At 43.7% G+C, this 20,056-nt stretch overlaps 1 protein-coding gene across 3 annotated transcripts in view; it reads left to right on the top strand.

Moving 5' to 3' along the window:
- Window positions 1-2,098: 2,098 nt before the first annotated feature.
- COMMD4 (COMM domain containing 4) overlaps window positions 2,099-20,056 on the top strand; it is an 89,204-nt gene continuing 71,246 nt past the window's right edge. For 2 of the 3 annotated variants that reach the window (XM_073586850.1, XM_073586849.1), the window contains exons 1-4: window positions 2,100-2,241; window positions 17,917-17,988; window positions 19,488-19,553; window positions 19,635-19,674. In XM_073586850.1, the coding sequence (XP_073442951.1) occupies window positions 2,239-2,241; window positions 17,917-17,988; window positions 19,488-19,553; window positions 19,635-19,674 (181 nt within the window). In that variant the 5' untranslated portion in view covers window positions 2,100-2,238. Of the gene's footprint in view, window positions 2,242-17,916; window positions 17,989-19,487; window positions 19,554-19,634; window positions 19,675-20,056 lie in introns of all 3 variants that reach the window. The other variant, XM_073586848.1, reaches the window with a different exon arrangement.

The raw sequence follows: 20,056 nt of genomic DNA, 5'->3' as shown, positions 1-20,056 counted from the left end.
AACCTCATACACACATGGCTCTGCTCCATACACCTCATACACATGTGGCTCCGCTCCATACACACGTGGCTCCGCTCCGTAAACCTTGTACACACACGGCTCCGCTCTATACACCTCATACACACACACGGCTCCGCTCCGTACACATCATACACACGTTGCTCCACTCCGTATAACTCGTACACACACATGGCTCCGCTCCATACACACCTGGCTCCGCTCCGTACACCTCATACACATGTGGCTCCGCTCCGTGCACCCAGTACGGTTCACACACGGCTCCACTCTGCATACCCCATACACACACAGGTCTGCTACATCCACCCTGTAAACCCCTCCTGACCACACAAATAAACATCCCTTCACCAGCATCATGACAACCAGCACAGAAGAGTCCTGAACACACCATCCCTGGGCAGCATGGTGGCTCAGTGGTTAGCACTGCAGCGCTGGAGTCCTGGGTTTGAATCCCACCAAGGACAACATCTGCAAGGAGTTTGTATGTTCTCCCTGTGTTTGCGTGGGTTTCCTCCGAGTACTCCGGTTTCCTCCCATATTCCAAAGACATATACTGATAGGGAATTTAGATTGTGAGCCCCATCAGGGACAGTGAGGATAATGTGTGCAAATTGTAAAGCGCTGTAGAATATGTTAGCGCTATATAAAGATTATTACTATTATAGCATGAGACTCCTGACTCCTCCCCTCCTGTGACCTCATCACAGGTCCTGTGCGCATAGAAGCAACAGCCTATCAAGTCATCGCAGGCTGTGGGGGGCACTGCGGTGGGTCTCTGGGAGGGTGATGATGGGGGAGTGTGGCAGTGCAGTGCGGGAAAGGCAGTCACTGTCCCGCCATATCCAGGACGCTTGGGAGCTATGCTCACTGCATCCCACGAACTGTTTGTTCCTTACACTTGCATCGCACAGTGCCTGTGCTGGGGGGATTCATAAGTCTGCAGTCACACAAAATGACTGCAGACTTATCAATTTGGACCAGACATGGGTGCAGAAAATCTGCAACATAAAAAACCCCCAAAAAGCTCATGGTGGAAATGTATCTTATTAGTTCGTCATTCTTTGGTTGCAGGTTTTTGAAGTGGACTCAGGAACGGCGAGTCACTACATCCGGCAGGTGACACTGGTGTCTTACAACCTGTCGCTAACAGCACCGTGATGTGGTGGGATGGCTTATTTTAACTAAGCACCCTATGTGATTTGCATGCTCTATTGCTGTTTATTTACTGCGGAGTATTTGCTTGTTATGTTTCTCTCCTGGGTTTTGTCTGTTTAGTGGCCAGTGTGAACGTGCAGTGCACACCAATTTATAGAGTTCATTTTTGGGGGCTTTTTTTTTCTGCCGTTAACAGCACTGACTGGAGCCATCTACTAAATGCCACCATCAATCTCTGACAGCATTAAAATTGCCCCATTGAGCCACCAACCATCGAATTAGGCTAGTTTCACACTAGCGTATGGAGGAGCTGTGGCGGGCTGTGGCCTTCCTCCATGAAGCTCCGCCCCCGGCCTGCGTACCCTATCTTTAGCATTGGGTACGCAGGCCATGCCGATGTATGCGGATGCCTCCACATGCGTCGCTTTGATGGTGCGGTGACCTGCGCCGAACGCAACATGTTGCATTTTGTTGTACTTGCTGCACCGTTGAAACGACGCATGTGGAGGCATCCGCATACATCGGCAAGGCCTGCGTACCCAATGCTAAAGATAGGGTAGGCAGGCCGCATGCCGATGGAGGTGACGGGAGGAGGTGTGGCCGGGGGCGGAGCTTCACGGAGGAAGGCCGCAGCACTCCGCAGCTCCTCTAAACGCTAGTGTGAAACTAGCCTCACATTTCTTTTAATTATTTCAGCACGTTTTTTTTCCCAGCCAGCCCTCATACAGCTATGCTGAAAGAAACATTTTATTTTCTTTATAAAAAAAAAAAAACTATGGTTCTTGAAATATTGGGTGTTAAAAACCAAAAGTGAACAAATGGCGTGGTCCTGAAAGGGTTAAACAGAAATCCTCATATTTTGGGCTGAAGCGATGTTCACGGACCACTAGCGTCATCGCCGCATATTATGACTGCGCAGCTGCAGCACGGTGTTCCCGCTCCGCCTACATGAATGTTAGTATTGCGCTTCTGTCAATAAAGTTTGTCTAAAAAAACACAGTCAACGGTCTGATCACATGACCGCCACTTGGTCAGCTGACCGAAGAGGCTCCAGACTCCAGAGACATGGTGAGTCCGGCGCTGCCCGTTCATTTATATGCGGTTCGGGCTGTTAGTGACAGGGGGCCGATGTGTGTGCTCCGGTGCTGTGTCCTAGAAAAGGGGCTCGCCCGGAAACAGCAGCGTCCTCACCAATAGTTCCTTTCTTACATATAATGGACTGAGCCTGTTCTCCTTTCCATGTGAACACAGATCACCTCAGGCATCATACTGACAGATGGGAGAATACCTGCCAGTGATCATCGTGCTGTCTGATGTGGATCTGTCATGTCAGCTCTGTTGTCAGTGCAGCCCAGCAGTGATCCTCCCTCTCCCCTGCAATGATCCTCCTTTCCTTCCCCTTCACTGAGCCTTTATCTCTCCCCCCTGCAGTGATCCTCCCACCCCAGCAGGATTACTCACTCCCCTGCAGTGATCTTGCCTCCCTGCTCCCCTGCAGTGATCTTCCCTCGCCTGCTCCCCTGCAGTGATCTTCCCTCGCCTGCTCCCCTGCAGTGATCTTCCCTCGCCTGCTCCCCTGCAGTGATCTTCCCTCGCCTGCACCCCTGCAGTGATCTTCCCTCGCCTGCACCCCTGCAGTGATCTTGCCTCGCCTGCTCCCCTGCAGTGATCTTGCCTCGCCTGCACCCCTGCAGTGATCTCCCCTGCAGTGATCTTCCCTCTCCTGCTCCCCTGCAGTGATCTTGCCTCGCCTGCTCCCCTGCAGTGATCTTGCCTCGCCTGCTCCCCTGCAGTGATCTTGCCTCGCCTGCTCCCCTGCAGTGATCTTGCCTCGCCTGCTCCCCTGCAGTGATCTTGCCTCGCCTGCTCCCCTGCAGTGATCTTGCCTCGCCTGCTCCCCTGCAGTGATCTTGCCTCGCCTGCTCCCCTGCAGTGATCTTGCCTCGCCTGCTCCCCTGCAGTGATCTTGCCTCGCCTGCTCCCCTGCAGTGATCTTGCCTCGCCTGCTCCCCTGCAGTGATCTTGCCTCGCCTGCTCCCCTGCAGTGATCTTGCCTCGCCTGCTCCCCTGCAGTGATCTTGCCTCGCCTGCTCCTCTGCAGTGGACATGCTGTGTATCGTTTTCATCACATTATATTGGCTTTCCTTTGTGAAACTGAATTTGAGTAAATGGGGGAAAAAAATATCTATGCACACCGCCCTCCCCCACCAAAGCCCCTGTATGTGTGATGCCACTGTATAGGAGGCTGACATACTACGTAGGTATGTAGATGGCAGTAAGAGCCGGCCAGATGAATGCAGTCTTAGAAATGCTGCTCAATAAGTGATTTTGATGGTAACTTGTATCACTGTAGCTGCCCAGAGCCAGTAAGCAAGCACCACCTTGAATGTCCGTGCGTGCACATAACATCTTTTTCAGGTAGATTCCGATCCAGAAGCCGCCTGAATAAGCACTGACAAAATGTGCAAAAGAATGAATATTTGCATTTCTGAGTAATAACAACTTGCTGTTCATACGTTCAGTCTTTTGAGCTTCTTTTTATAAACCGCTTCAGGTTTCCAAAGATGCCAAGCTGTTAAATGAAGTGATCTTACCATTCTTCAAGTGGCATCTGCCTGGAAGAGTCTTGATACTTCACTATACAAGTCAATGAGAAAGCTCAAAAAAACATTAAAAAAGACAAATTCAGGTTTACAAAATGCCAGCGAAAATAAGAGTTTCCTGATGTGTCTTTTTGCCTGAAAAAAATATCATAGTAGCGAGCACTGCTTATAGCAGCACCTGTATACTGGTAATGCTCTGCCACATTCCCACGGTTTTTTTGACCAAGTAAGTGCAGTCCAAAAAGTAGTGCCAACATCACAATTGGCAAACCAAGTTTATTAAAGGAACTCAAGTAATTTTTTTAATTTCCTTTTGGTAGCATTGATGTGTATGTGTAATGAGCACAGTAACTCACTCACCGGTCGCCGTCTTCTGCCGTTCTCAGCAGCGCTCCAGTCCACTTCAGCATCATGTGACCATGTTTATACCTGCAGGATCAGTCTGTGTGAAACTGCTCTCTCAATACAAGTCTATGCCACCGAGAATGAACCTCTGTAGCCTTATTCAGACGTCCGTTTTTCTCACAGATAGCACTCTCACCTATGACTGTGTATGGGGTTGTTCACATGTCCATGTTTTTTTTCCAATAAAGCACATGGATGGCATTAATGCCCAGTTTGCACCAAACTGGGCAATGATGCCATGCGTGTGCTGTTCGTTTTTCACCAACTGATAGATATGGAAAGGTAGTGAAACCTTTTTCCTTTTTTTTTCACTGATGAGTCAATCTCTACCCGTGAGGGTGGTTTGCATGTGAATGACCTGGCCAATTCTGACCACTGTCACTTTATGAGTTAATAACTCTGGAACGCTTCTACAGATTCCAGGGATTCTGAGAATTGTTTCCTTGTGACATATTGTACTTCACGGTAGTGGTAAAATTTCTTCGGTATTACTTGGCATTTATTTGTGAGGAAAAATGGAAATTTGGTGAAAACTTGGAACATTTGGCAATTTTTCCAAATTTGAGTTGTCATGCCCTTAAATCACAGAGATATGTCACACAAACTAGTTAATAAATAACATTTCCCACATGTTTACTTTACATCAGCACAATTTTGGAACCAAAATTTTTTTTTTTTGGTTAGGAAGTTATAAGGGTTAAAACTTTACCAGCAATTTTTTTTTTTTTTCCTTCCCAGCAAAATTTAGAAAACCATTTTTTATTTTTTTTGGGGGGAGGGACGACATCACATTCGAAGTCACTTTGAGGGGTCTATGTAATAGAAGATATCCAAAAGTGACAACATTCTAAAAACTGCATCCCTCAAGGTACTCAAAACCACATTCAGACCCTTTAGGTGCGACACAGAATTTTTTTTGTAAAAAAAAAATAACATTTAACTTTTTTTTTCACAAAAAAATTACTTCAGATTCAATTTTTTTTATTTTGACAAGGGTAACAGAAAAAATAGGCCCCAAAATTTGTTGTGTAATTTCTCCTGAGCATGCCGATGCCTCATATGAGGGAGAAAAACACTGTTTGGGCGCATGGCAGAGCTCGGAAGGGAATTTTGCATTATAAAATGACTCTTATAATGCAAAATTTGCTGGATCAATTGGCGGATGCCATGTCGCATTTGGAGAGCCTCTGAAATTGAAATGAAAACCACCTACAACTGACACCATTTTGGAAACTAGACCTCTCAGGGAACTGATCTAGATGTGTGGTGAGCACCTTGACCCTCAGGTACTTCACAGAAGTTTATAACGTTGAGCCGTAAAAATAAAAAAAAAATAAAAATTTTCCTCACAAAAATGATATTTTAGCCCCAAATGTTGCATTTTCATAAGGGTAACAGGAGAAATTGTACCATACAATTTGTAGTGTAATTTCTCGTGAATACGCCAATACCCCACATGAAGGAGAAAACCACTGGGTGCACAGCAGGGCTCAGACAGTTAGGAGCATGCTTTGACTTTAAATGTAAAATTTCCTGGAATCATTAGTAGACTTCATGTCCCGTTTGGAGAACCCCTGATGTGTCTAAAGAGTGGAAACCCCCCCAGAAGTAACCCCATTGTGGAAACTAGACCCCTCAAGGAATGTACGTAGATGCATGGTGAGCACCTTGAACCCCACCAGCTGCTTCGCAGAAGATTATAACATTGAGCAGTGAAAATAAAAAATAACATTTTCCACACAAAAATGCTATTTTGGCCCCAAATTTTGCTCTTTCATAAGGGTAACAGGAGAACTTGCACCATACAGCTTGTTGTGCAATTTCTCCTGGGTACACCGATGCACCCTATGTGAGGGAATACTACTTTTGAGGCACAGTGCAATGCTCCTAAGGGAATGGGCACCATATTGGAGTTCAGATTTTGCTGGAATGGTTTGAGAGTGCCATGTCACATTGGCAGAGCCCCTGAGGTGCCAGAACAGCAGAAACCCCCTATATGTGCACTCATTTTACAAACTACACTCCCCATTGAATTCATCTAGGGGTGCAATGATCATATTGACACCATGTACATCACAGAATTTTATACCACTGAGCGGTGAAGAAAGAATAAATTGCATTTTTACTACTACAATGTTGTTTTAGCCCCAAGTTTTTAATTTTTCTAAGGGCCAAAAGAAATTTTCTTTACAACAAATGGAGGTCCATTTTTTCCTGAGTGCACCAATACTCTACATGTAATCAGGAAATATTTTTCAAGCACAGTGCAAAGCTCAGAAGACAAAAGAGCACCAGAATTTACTGTTACGGTTTGCAGGTGCCATGACCCTGGGGTAGAGCCCATGAGGTGCCAGAACAGCAGAGCTTTCCATAAGTGACCCCCCATTTAACAAACTGCACTTCTCAATGAATTCATCTAGGAATGCAGTGATCATATTGATAACATGGGAGTGTCACAAAATTTTATACCATTGGGCAGTGAATAAAAAAATAACTACGTTTTTACCAGAAAATATTTTGTTTTAGCCCCAGAAAAATGGCACCAAAATATGTCCCACAATTTCTGCTGAATGTGGCAATACTCCATATGTGGCTGTACAATACTACTTTCCTCCTGGAGCACAGATTTTTCTAGAACAGTTTGTGGACTCCATATACAGAGCTCTTAACTGCTATAAGAGCAGAATCCCCTCTCAAGTGACCCCATTTTAGAAACTATACCCCTTGGAGAATTTATCTACAGGTGTGGCATTTTCCAGAAACGAACAGCAATGAATGTTGCCGAGTGAAAATTGCAAACTGCCGCTGTAGTGACCAATACGCTGTAGTGACCAGTATGTTGCAGTCACCAGTACGTTATGCCCAGCCCGTGCTTCTGGAGACATACACCCATAAGTTAGGCGGGATTTCATCACTTCACAAATGCCAAACGTGGACGCAATATGTGGTTTAGGTACACTGGGGCTCAGAAGGGAGGAGGCATTTGGATTTGAGAGTGCAGAAATTGCTGAATTTCTTTTGGAGGGTGAGGAGCCATTTCAGTTTTCCACAACCTTTGTGCTACCAGTAACATAGAAGCCCCCTATATTTCTGTTAACAGATAACAGACCTGAGTGGCTACTTGATTTTTTTTTGTGGATTGATTTGAAGCTTTTATTGGGAACATTTTACATTTAACGTTTTGGATCATGGTTATCTACGCTGACCACTTACTTTGGGATTTCCTTGTAAATCTCTGAGTGACGTAATTCAGATGAACCCCCGAGGGATCCATTCACTATAATGAGGCTGCAGAATTACTCTGGACTCCGTCTGGCCTCTTCCGCAGTTTCCTTCTTTTCAGAAGTGCATAAAACTGTGGCCGACGGCACTTTTATGCAATCCTAAAAAGACGGACACCGCCGGCTCACAGGTCCTATGACACCCACAGTGCCTCCATCTACCTCATTATAGGGAATTTTCCGCCAGAGGTTCCATCTGAATTGCGTATTTCAGAGATTTACATGGAAACCCCGGTGTAAGCATTCAGTATAGAGCGCAGGATGAATGTGCCCTGAGTCTTACTGCGATCTTTGGGAGGCAGAATGAAAAAATCAACAGCATGTGAAGAATTGGCTTTATTTTTTACGTCGTTCCTCGTGCAGAATAAGTGATTAGGCGACTTTATTCTTCGGGTCGGTGCGATACCAGATTTATAGCGGGTTTTTATGTTTGGCTGCTGCTGTCACACACTAAAAGACGCTTTTTATTGCAAAAAATAGTTTTTGCATCACCATATTTTGAGAGCTATAATTTTTCCATATTTTGGCCCGTAGAATTATGTGATGGGTGTTTTTTTGCCGAAAGAGTTGACGTTTTTATTGGCACCATTTTTGGGCATATGAATTTTTTTTTATTGCTTTCTATTCCGATTTTTGGGAGGCAGAATGAACAAAAACCAGCAAGGATTTTTTTTTTTTTGGTGGGGGAATTTATGCTGTTCCGTGTGTGGTAAAATTGATAAGGCAGTTTTATTCTTCGGGTCAGTACGATTACAGCGATATCCCGCTTATATGTTTTTTTATGTTTTGGCGCTTTTACACAATAAAATCTTTTATCGACAAAAATTAATTTATTTTTGCATCGCTTTATTCTGATTGCTATAACTATCTTTTCTCTGATGAAGCTGTATGGTGGCTTGTTTTTTGCGGGACAAGATGACGTTTTCAGTGGTACCACGTTTACATCTGTTTTTTTTATCACGTTTTATTCCACGTTGTTTGGCGGTATGATGATAAAGCATTGTGTTTTGCCTTTTTTTTACTTTTTTTGTGGTGTTCACTAAAGGGGTTAACTAGTGGGACAGTTTTATAGGTCGGTTCGTTGCGCACGCAGCGATACTAAATGTTTATATATTGTTTTCATTCATAATATTATAGATACAATATCATTTTATTTATTTTTTTTGTTATTTTTGAGTATTTAAAAAAAAAAAAATTTTTTACTGTTAGTCCCACTATGGAACTATCATTTTTTGCAGGCTGATCACTTTTGCAGCATGGGGATACAGCAGCATCCCCTTCTGTAGAAACTGTCAGCTCTGCACTGACAGAAAAACTTGCTGATAATGTACTGTGCAAGTTCCCTAGCGTTGGTGACCCAGATGTCGTCATAACATCGGGTCTCCATGGCAACGATCGGAACCCCTCGTCACGCCGCGGGGTCTCCGTTCCAAAGTCAGAGGGGCTGTCAGCCCTCTGCCGGCTCTCTGAATGCTGTGCTGTGATATGATTCGATCGCAGCATTTCTGGGATAAAGTGCTGGGAGTGGTACGTGACCGCTCCTGGCACTTATTGCTGGTTGTCAGCTGTCGGAATCAGCTGACACCCAGCGGAAATCGCCCGGACAACACCCGTGTGCCCAGGTGATTGCGCAGATGTAATAATGTGTCCCTGGTCAAATAGACCCAGGTCACATGGATGGATTATTATGTTAGAAAGGGGTTAAAAAAAATAAAAAATTCTGACCACACTCTAGCTAAAGTCTGAGAACAGTGTAATGAAAATAACTGATGAAACGCTGTCCGTTTTTCTTGTACGTCAAATAACTTGACGTCTAAATGAGTGCTGAATCTCATAGACTTGCACTGAGAAAATTCAAAAAGTGGCTTCCTTCTTTTCACAAAGAAGAAACTGTGATGCCGCAGGTCACAAATGCACGCCAAACACACGTGACACCGGATCGCAACGGAAAATGGCACAAGACATCGACCGGTGAGCAGGGCTCTGGAGTTGGATTTGTGGAGTCTGGGTCCATTTGGGTGGAGTCAGAGTTGGTATAAAATGGACCGACTCATAAAATATATAATACATTGGGTACAGTAGTACAATGCAGGATGTGATGTAAAGGTTTCAGAATAATTTGGGAAAGTTATGAAATGTCCTATAAGGCTGTGTGCACACGCTGCGGATTATGTGCGGATTCATCCGCGCGGATTTTGTAAAATCCGCAGGTGAAACCGCAGGTCAAAAGACCTGAGGTTTTACCTGCGGATTGCTCTGCGGTTTTGCCCTGCGGTTTTTCATCTCCTCAATGGAGGAGATGGCAAACCGCAGGAGAATCCGCAGAAAGAATTGACATGTCAATTCTTTCTGCGGATTGAAAACCGCAGATAATCCGCGCGGAAAATTCCGCACCGTCTGCACTGCGGTTTTTGATTCCCATAGGGAATCATGGTACTGTACACTGCAGCAAAAACTGCTGCGGGTCCGCAGCGGCCAAAACCGCTGCGGAACCGCAGCAAAATCCGCAGCGTGTGCACACAGCCTTAATGTCTGTTCAGTTCCTGATCTCAGATTTTAGTTGAATCTGTGCAGCACTTTGCACAGTGATAAATGCCAAAAAACTAATACATTCCACGAGTGATTTATTAACGTTTTGACCCAAGCTTGGGTCTTTCTCAAATTTGGGGACAACATACAAACTCCTTGCAGAGGTTGTCCTTGGTGGGATTTCAACCCAGGACCCCAGCGCTGCAAGGCTGCAGTGTTAACCACTGAGCCACCTTGCCGCCCGAATCATCCAGACAGATGTCCAGTTTCTAGAACAAAAATTTATATTGTGGTACCGTGTTAGCCAGAAAAATTGATGTAAGTACTATTATGCCCAAAATTGGCAAAAGTATTCTGGGAGTGATACATTTATTGGCTAACCAGAAAAATTATATATTTACTGTGCTCTGAAAGCTTGAAAATATATATTTTTTTGTGCTTAGCGAGTAAGATTGGGCATAAAAGTATTTCCACAGATTCTAGATACAAATGTATGTGAATTTTAATACTCATAGGCAGTAAGTGGAAAAAATGAACCCCTTTCTGACATCTGACGTACTATCCCGTCCACGGGACCCAGGCCCCTATGCCCATGGACGGGATAGTACGTCATAGCGATCAGCGGCGCTCACGGGGGGAGCGCTGCTGATAGCGGCCGGTGTCAGCTGATTATCACAACTGACACCCTATGTGTCAGGGGAGGTCATGCACCGCCCCCCAGGCACGTTAACCTCTGGCACACTGTGATCAAACATGATCACAGTGTATCGGGGGATTAGGGAAGCATCAGCAGGGAGGGGGCTCCCTCCGTGCTTCCCTGAGACCTCCGAAGCAGCGCGATGTGCAGCGCTGTTGCGGGGGCCGCCTTCCCTGCAGGTCCCCGGATCAAATATGGCCGCAGGGGCCTGCAGCGAGGCGGCTTCCTGAGTGCCTGCAGAGCGCAGGCACGAGGAAGCCTTGTGCAGCGCCTGTCAGATCGCTGATCTGACACAGCGCTGTGTGATGTGACAGATCAGCGATCTGACACATGACGGTGATGTCCCCCCGGGACAATGTAATAAAGTAATAAAAAAAAAAAAGTTTAAAAATAATTTATAAAAAAAAAAAATTCCCTAATGGATTCATTTTTTGTAAATAAAAAAACAAAAACAATAAAAGTACACATATTTAGTATCACCACGTCCATAACGACCCGCCCTATAAAACTTTCCCACTGCTTAACCCCTTTCGCGAACCCCTTAAAAAATAAAATTAAAAAAAAAAGCAAAAAACAATGCTTCATTATCATACCGCCGAACAAAAAGTGCAATAACGCGTGATCAAAAAGACTTATATAAATAACCATGGTACCGCTGAAAACGTCATCTTGTCCCGCAAAAAACGAGCCACCACACAGCGTCATCAGTGAAAAAATAAAAATTATAGCTCGCAGAATAAAGCGATGCAAAAATAATTATTTTTTATGTAAAATTGTTTGCATTGCATAAAACCGCCAAAACCTAAAAAAACCACATAAATGAGGTATCGCTGTATTCGTACTGACCCGAAGAATAAAACGGCTTTATCAATTTTACCACACGCGGAACGGTGTAAACACCCCCCCCAAAAGAAATTCTTGAAATGCTGGTTTTTGTTCATTCTGCGTTCCAAAAATCGGAATAAAAAGCGATCAAAAAAATGTCATGTGCCCGAAAATGGTACCCATAAAAACATCAACTTGTCCCGCAAAAAATAAGACCTCACATGACTCGGTGGGCCAAAATATGGAAAAATTATAGCTCTCAAAATGTGGTGATGCAAAAAGTATTTTTAGAATAAAAAGCGTCTTTTAGCGTGTGACAGCTGCCAAACATAAAAACCCGCCATAAAGAGTAAATCAAACCCCCCTTTACCACCCCCTTAGTTAGGGAAAAATATTAAAATAAAAAAAAATGTATTTATTTCCATTTTCCGGTTAGGGCTGAGATTAGGGTTAGGGGTGTGTTGGGGTTAGGGTTGGAGTTAGAATTAGGGGGTTTCCACTGTTTTGGCACATCAGGTGCTCTCTATCAGGATCCTGTCAGCGCCGGCGAACTGCCGCGGCTGAGCAGGGTCACTCACCCAGACTACGGGAGGGTCCGGGGTCCGAAACTGCAGGGAAAGTTCTGAGAACAGGACCTGCGAAGCTAAAGGTAGTAAATATTACCAGGACCTACGATCATGTAACCACAGGGGGCGTGGCTTAGCGTCCTGCTGCAGTAGATGACTGTAGGATTCTATTACAGGAACCCTGGAGTAAAGATTAGGGGAACTCAGGTCAGACAAGCGGGGGGGGGGTCATACACAGAGAGTGCAGCGTGGTACCAGAGGAGCAAGCAGAGAATAGTCAGAACGTAAGCAATGAGTCATACACAGAGATAGCAACGCAGTACAAAAGGAACAGGCAGAACTCGTAACAGGGACAGAACCGGGTCAAAACGAAACAAGCATAAAATATCACAGTCACAAAGCACACCAGGGTCACAAACACTCGGCCAAGAATCTGAGTATAAGCGACGAGGAATGAGTCCACAATGAGGCTATAAAAAGCCTCCCAGAATCTCAGAGTGAGGCCGTCCAGATTAACCTCTGAACTACCTAATCCCATGAACTAAGCAGATCATGACACTCTCCAAATGCAACATGGCGTCTGATCTCAATTCCAGCCAATTCTGAGTTGAAAAAGTCAAACGGCGCTTCTTCCCTTCCAAGCTCTGCCATGCTCCCAAACAGTGTTTTACCCCCACATGTCCAGGGTATCAGCCTACTCGGGACAAATTGCAAAATAACTTTTGTGGTCTAATTTCTACTGTTACCCTTAGGAAAATAAAAAATTGGGTCAAAAATATCATTTTTTTTGGAAAAAAAAATGTTTTTTATTATTCTCACGCCCAGTTCAGGTACATCATGGGCTCTCCAAAGGCAACATGACACCCGCAGACCATTCCATCAAAGTCTGCATTCCAAAACATCACTACTTCCCTTCCGAGCCCCGACGTGTGCCCATACAGTAGTTTTCTCCCACATATGGGGTATCAGCGTACTAAGGACAAATTGGACAACAACTTTTGAGGTCCAGTTTCTCCTGTTACCCTTGGCAAAATAAAAAAATTGGGGACTAAAAGATCATGTTTGTTGAAAAAATATGATTTTTTTTTATTTTCACGCCCGGGCGTTATAAACTTCTGTGAAGCCTTTGGATGTTCAAAGTGCTCACCACACATCTAAATAAGTTCCTTGGGGGTTTAATTTCCAAAATGGTGTCATTTATGTGGAGTATCCACTGTTTAGTCACATCAGGGGCTTTCCAAACGCGGCATGGCGTCCGATCCCAATTCCAGCCAAAATAGTCAAATGGCGCTGCTTCCCTTCCGAGCTCTGCCATGCGCCCAAATAGTGGTTTACCCCCACATGTGGGGTATCAGCATACTCAGGACAAATTGCACAATAGCTTTTGGGGTCCTGTTACCCTTGGGAAAATCAAAATTGGGGGTGAAAAGATCATTTTTTGGGAAAAAATATGATTTTTGAATTGTACGGCTGTACGTTATAAACTTCTGTGAAGCCCTTGGGGGTTAAAAGTACTCACCACATATCTAGATAAGTTCCGTGGCGGGTTTCCACTGTTTAGGCACATCAGGGGCTCTCCAAACGTGACATGGCGTCCAATCTGAATTCCAGCCAATTTTGCATTGAAAAAGTCAAACGGCACTCCTTCCCTTCTGAGCTCTGCCATGCGCTGAAACAGTGGTTCCCCCCACATATCAGGTATCAGCGTATTGAGGACAACTTACACAATAACTTTTGTGTCCAATTTCTCCTGTTGCCCTTGGTAAAATAAAAAAAAATGGACCTGAAGTAATTTTTTTGTGAAAAAAAGTTAACTGTTCATTTTTTTTTTTTTAAACATTCAAAAAATTCCTGTGACGCACCTGAAGGGCTACACGTAGTTTTAGGTCCTGCAGATTTTTCCGCGCGGATTTAGAAAAATCCGCAGGTAAATTCTCAGGTCAAAAGACCTGCGGTTTACCTTTGGATTAGCCTGCGATTTAGCCCGGCGGTTTCACACCTCTACAATGGAGAATGTGTGAAACCGCAGCGGATTCCGCACAAAGAATTGACATGCTGCGGATTTGAACCCGCAGCAAATCCGAGCGGAAAGATCCCCAGCATGTGCACAGCGTTTTTCAGTTTACCATTGAAAACAATGGTACTGTACAACACACCTAAATCTGCTGTGGACCCGCAGAGCCTGAAACGCTGCGGATCTGCAGCAGAATCCGCACCGTGTGCACATAGCCTTGGGATAAGGCTCCTTATTCGGGCGGGGTTTGTTTAGTTACTAATAGAGCTTACAAGAAAAACTTTTCTGAAAGATGCCAATCCCTTTAACTTAACCCCTTTCCTACATTGGACGTAATATTCCGTCCATGTGACCTGGGCCCTAAGTCCCATGGACGGAATATTACGTCTAATGCGATCAGCGGCGCCCACGTGGTGAGCGCCGCTGATCGCGGCCGGGTGTCAGCTGATTATCACAGCTGACACCCGGCACAATGTGTCAGGGGCGGTCACGGACCACCCCGACACGTTAACCCCTTGCAAACCGCGATCAAACACGATCGCGGTGTACCGGGGGTTAAAGGGAAGAATTGGCAGGGAGGGGGCTCCCTCCATGCTTCCCTGAGCCCCCCACAGCAGCGCAGTGTGCAGCGCTGCTGCGGGGGGCTCCATCCCTACAGGTCCCCGGGTCCAAGATGGAGACGGGGGCCTGTAGGGAGCTGACTTCCTCAGTGCCTGCAAAGCGCAGGCATGAGGAAGTCTGCATCTTTGCCTGTGACAGATCGCTGATCTGTCACAGTGATCTGTCACATGACAGGTATGTCCCCACTGGGACAACCTAATAAAGTTAAAAAAAATTAAAAAAAAAAGTGTAAAAATAATTTTAAAAAATCGCTAAATAAATTAGAAAAAAAAATATTCCCAAATAAATTCATTTATTGGAAAAAAAAAAAAAAAGTACACATATTTAGTATCGCCGCGTCCGTAACGACCCGCCCCATAAAACTGTCCCATTAGTTAACCCCTTTAGCGAACCCCTTAAAAATTAAAAATAAAAAACGAAGGAAAAAAATGATTTATTATCATACCGCCGAACAAAAAGTGCAATAACGCGCGATCAAAAAGACGCATATAAATATCCATGGTACCGCTGAAAACGTCATCTTGTCCCACAAAAAACAAGCCGCCATACAGCATCATCAGCGAAAAAATAAAAAAGTTATAGCTCGCAGAATAAAGTGATGGAAAAATAATTACTTTTTATATAAAATAGTTTTCACTGCATAAGAGCGACAAAACATAAAAAAACGACCTAAATGAGGTATCGCTGTAACCGTACTGACCCGAAGAATAAAACCGCTTTATCAGTTTTACCGCACGCGGAACGGTGTAAACGCACCCCCCAAAAGAAATTCATGAAACGCTGGTTTTTGTTCATTCTGCGTCCCAAAAATCGGAATAAAAAGCGATTAAAAAATGTCACGTGCCCAAAAATGATATCAATAAAAACGTCAACTCGTCCCGCAAAAAATAGGACCTCACATGACTCAGTGGGTCAAAATACGGAAAAATTATAGCTCTCAATACGTGGTGATGCAAAAACTATTTTTACAATAAAAAGCGTCTTTTAGCGTGTGACAGCTGCCAAACATAAAAACCGCCATAAATAGTAAATCAAACCCCCAGTTATCACCCCTAGTTAGCGAAGAATAATAAAATTAAAAGAAAATGTATTTATTTCCTTTTTCCCCTTTAGGGCTAGGGTTAGGGCTGAGATTAGGGTTAGGGGTGTGTTGGGGTTAGGGTTGGAGTTAGAATTGGGGGTTTCCACTGTTTGGGCACATCAAGTGCTCTCCAAGTGCAACATGGCGTCGGATCTCAATTCCGGCCAATTCTGTGTTGAAAAAGTCAAATGGTGCTCCTTCCCTTCCAAGCTCTGCCATGCGCCCAAACAGTGTTTTACTCCCACATATAGGATATCAGCCTACTCAGGACAAATTGCAAAACAACTTTTGGGGTCCAATTTCTCCTGTTACCCTTAGGAAAATAAAAAATTGGGGGCAAAAATATCATTTTTGTGGAAAAAATATTTTTTTTATTTTCACGCCCGGGAGTTATAAACTTCTGTGAATCACTTGGGGGTTCAAAGTGCTGCTCACCACACATCTAGATAAGTTCCTCAGGGGATCTAGTTTCCAAAATGGGGTCACTTGTGGGGGGTTTCCACTGTTTAGGTACATCAGGGGCTCTCCAAAAGCAACATGACACCCGCAGACCATTCCATCAATGTCTGCATTCCAAAACGTCACTACTTCCCTTCCGAGCCCCGATGTGTGCCCATACAGTAGTTTTCTCCCACATATGAGGTATCAGCGTACTCAGGACAAATTGGACAACAACTTTTGGGGTCCAATTTCTCCTGATACCATTGGGAAAATAAAAAAATTGGTGACTAAAAGATCATGTTTGTGGAAAAATTCGATTTTTTTTTTTTTTATTTTCACGCCCAGGCATTATAAACTTCTGTGAAGCACTGGGGGGGTTCAAAGTTCTCACCACACATCTAGATAAGTTCCTTGGGGGGTTTAGTTTCCAAAATGGTGTCATTTATGGGGGTTTTCCACTGTTTTGGTACATCAGGGGCTTTCCAAACGCGACATGGTGTCCGATCTCAATTCCAGCCAAAAACGTCAAATGGGGCTGCTTCCCTTCAGAGCTCTGCCATGCGCCCAAATAGTGGTTTACATCCACATGTGGGGTATCAGCATACTCAGGACAAATTGCACAATAACTTTTAGGGTCCTGTTGCCCTTGGAAAAATAAGAATCGGGGGTGAAAAGATCATTTTTGTGGAAAAAATATGATTTTTTAATTGTACCGTTGTACGTTATAAACTTCTGTGAAGCCCTTGTGGGTTCAAAGTTATCACCACATATCTAGATAAGTTCCATGGGGGGTCTAGTTTCCAAAATGGGGTCACTTGTGGGGGATTTCCACTGTTTAGGTACATCAGGGGCTCTCCAAATGTGACATGGCGTCCGATCTGAATTCCAGCCAATTTTGCATTGAAAAAGTCAAACGGTGCTCCTTTCCTTCTGAGCTCTGCCATGCGCCGAAACAGTGGTTCCCCCCCACATATCAGGTATCAGCGTACTCAGGACAAATTGCACAATAACTTTTGCAGTCCAATTTCTCCTGTTAACCTTGGTAAAATAAAAAAAATTGAACCTGAAGTATTTTTTTTGTGAAAAAAGTTAAATGTTCATTTTTTTTTTTTTTTTTAAATATTCAAAAAATTCCTGTGACGCACCTAAAGGATTAATAAACTTCTTGAATGTGGTTTTGAGCACCTTAAGGGGTGCAGTTTTTAGAATGGTGTCACTTTTGGGTATTTTCTATCATATAGACCCCGCAAAGTGGCTTCAAATGTGATGTGGTCCGTAAAAATAAAATAGTGTTGAAAAAATGAGAAATCGCTGGTCAATTTTTAACCCTTATAACTTCCTAACAAAAAATTTTGGTTCCAAAATTGTGCTGATGTAAAGTAAACATGTGGGAAATGTTACTTATCAAGTTTTTTGTGTGCCGTATCTCTGTGATTTAAGGGCATAAAAATTCAAAGTTGGAAAATTGCGAAATTTTAAAAATTTTCGCCAAATTTCCATTTTTTTCACAAATAAACGCAAGTTATATCAATGAAATTTTACCACTAACATGAAGTACAAACCACCCTTGGTAGTGAAGGGGTTAAAGGCTTGAGCCCCCTGTGTTGTATTTGCATGTTTTGTATTTGGTCTGTAACATTTCCTGCTTTCTCATTGTATATCGCTTCTATATCTTTGCAGAGGTTCCGTTTCTGTGGTGATCTGGATTGCCCGGACTGGGTTTTGGCAGAAATTAGCATCTTGGCTAAAATAGTTGAGTATTCTTGGATCTCTTTTCTGCTAGATGTATGAAGTAAGCAGAGGTTATTAGATTTATAGGTAACTTGGTGTCATTCATTATTTTCTAGCAATCAAAAAAAGCATTTCTGTATCTGAGAATTCAATACCCTTTGTTGTTCAGCAATTAAAAGCCACAGTCTAATCATCCCTCTCCTGGGCCATTGGAAAGTAGAAGTACCCGCTACAGTTTTCTGGAATCTTTCATTAGTTATAGGGGTTGTCTAGGATTTTCCAAAGTTAGGTAGAAGTATTATAAAATAATAAACCAATCACCTTTTAAAACTCAGTTGTTCCAGCGACACTTCTCTTGTCCCTACTTTGTCCCACATGGATATCCATCAGTCCCTTCTCTGCTGCAGCCAGTCACTGGCCTCAGCAATCAGAAGTTCTGACGCTTATGATATTTAGTTAAAGTGAACTAACCAAAATATTTCATTTTGTCATGAACGTCAATTTCTGATGAGTCGCAGGGGTCACCATGCCTTTGCTGTTGAGGCCTTAGTAGGAAAAGGTTGAGAAGCACTGGTGTAAGGTGATGACGTTTCATAAGGCATGTGATCTTTCATAAAATTGCTGTCTGGTAATATGGATGTGGGGTAATGTCAACGTGCAGCCATATCTTGGCTTGGTTTAGAGATTTGTGTATTCTAGGGTTGGTCCAGTCCATGCAGGTGAGTTTGCTATATCCACTTTATTGAGTTCCTGAACTTTATTTCTTGCAGTCCTTTTTACTGTATAAAAAATACTCCTACAGATCTGGCCCAAGGGAATAATTTATACTGCACAGTAAGGTAGGTGGTGGCCTGGATATGATTCACTGACTAGGCACCATGCACATTAAAGGGGTTGTTTTGTCCCTCTTTTTTGTCTTTATCACTGGTCCTAGCCTAGTATAAATGAGAAACAAAATGCATATCCCTCCATACTGCTTACTGCAGCTTGTGTCTCCAGCCGGTCTCCCTGCTTCCTTTTTCCATAGCTAGTAGACTGGCCAGCCGGTGGTCGCAGAGATGACTTGACATCTTCTTTTGATCACAGGCAGCAGGGGTGACACGCTGGTCACCACTCTGGCACCTTATTGAAGCAATCTCATGCCAGAAAAAGGAATCGGAGAGACCGATGGGGCCTCCCATCATCTTAGGATCGGTAGATGAATATAATGGGCTCTGTTTTTTTTTTTTGTTTTGTTTTTTAAAGAAGGCTGAAAAATCCGTTTTTTGATGCTGATGCCACTACATTGATAGGTTCAATCTCTAACCAAACCTGAGTAGCTTTTTGCAATGATTTTATTGACTTGTTAACCTTCAACATGTATAGTTCATATAACTGGTTTGCGCTTTGCTGTAAGTATATGAGGCTGGTTATGTACTTTGTTTCTGTACACATTAATCTAACTCTGTTCTAGTTATCAGTGCTCCTGTCTCGATCTTGCTCTTGCCCATATCCTGAATGTCTTCTATTTCCTTTCTCAGTCCTCTGTTAAATTGAAGTTGATCTGTGCACAAGTGTTGAAGGAGCAGCTGGGAGAAGCCATTGATGTAAGTATTAATGTAAGAGCAGGCATTTCTATCAAGCTGATGATGCTGGTGTGCTGACTCACTTCTCTCTGTACTTAACAGTATGAAAAGATCCTGAAGCTGACTTCAGATGCTCGCTTTGGTGAGATGCTTCACTGTCTTTCTTCTTTCATTATCTTACAACACAGACACTGGGAATCCTGTCATTGGAAGTTATTAATAAATGGTTGTTTGCACAACATTCGCAATTTATGTTTTTAAAAAATTATTCTACTTCTTGAGATGGGAATAAGTAATCACTTCATGATTGCTGGGGTCTAACCTAATGGGATCCCAACTAGTACAGAGGCAAAAAGGTTCGGAAGCTCATTTGGCTTTGTGTTTTTTTTTGACTGGGTCACAGCTACCAGCTCCAAAGAAATGCAACACCGTTCTAGCAGAGTATATGGATGGAGAAAGATGCAATGCTGGGTAGAATGGTGAAAAAACTGCAGCGCTTAACGTGTACTGTAGACCCTTAGGGT

The sequence above is a fragment of the Dendrobates tinctorius genome, unplaced genomic scaffold, assembly GCF_039654945.1.
Source record: "Dendrobates tinctorius isolate UK_male_01 unplaced genomic scaffold, ASM3965494v1 ptg000097l, whole genome shotgun sequence".
NCBI classification, from domain to species: Eukaryota; Metazoa; Chordata; class Amphibia; order Anura; family Dendrobatidae; genus Dendrobates; species Dendrobates tinctorius.
This window is presented reverse-complemented; position numbering and strand designations above follow the sequence as displayed.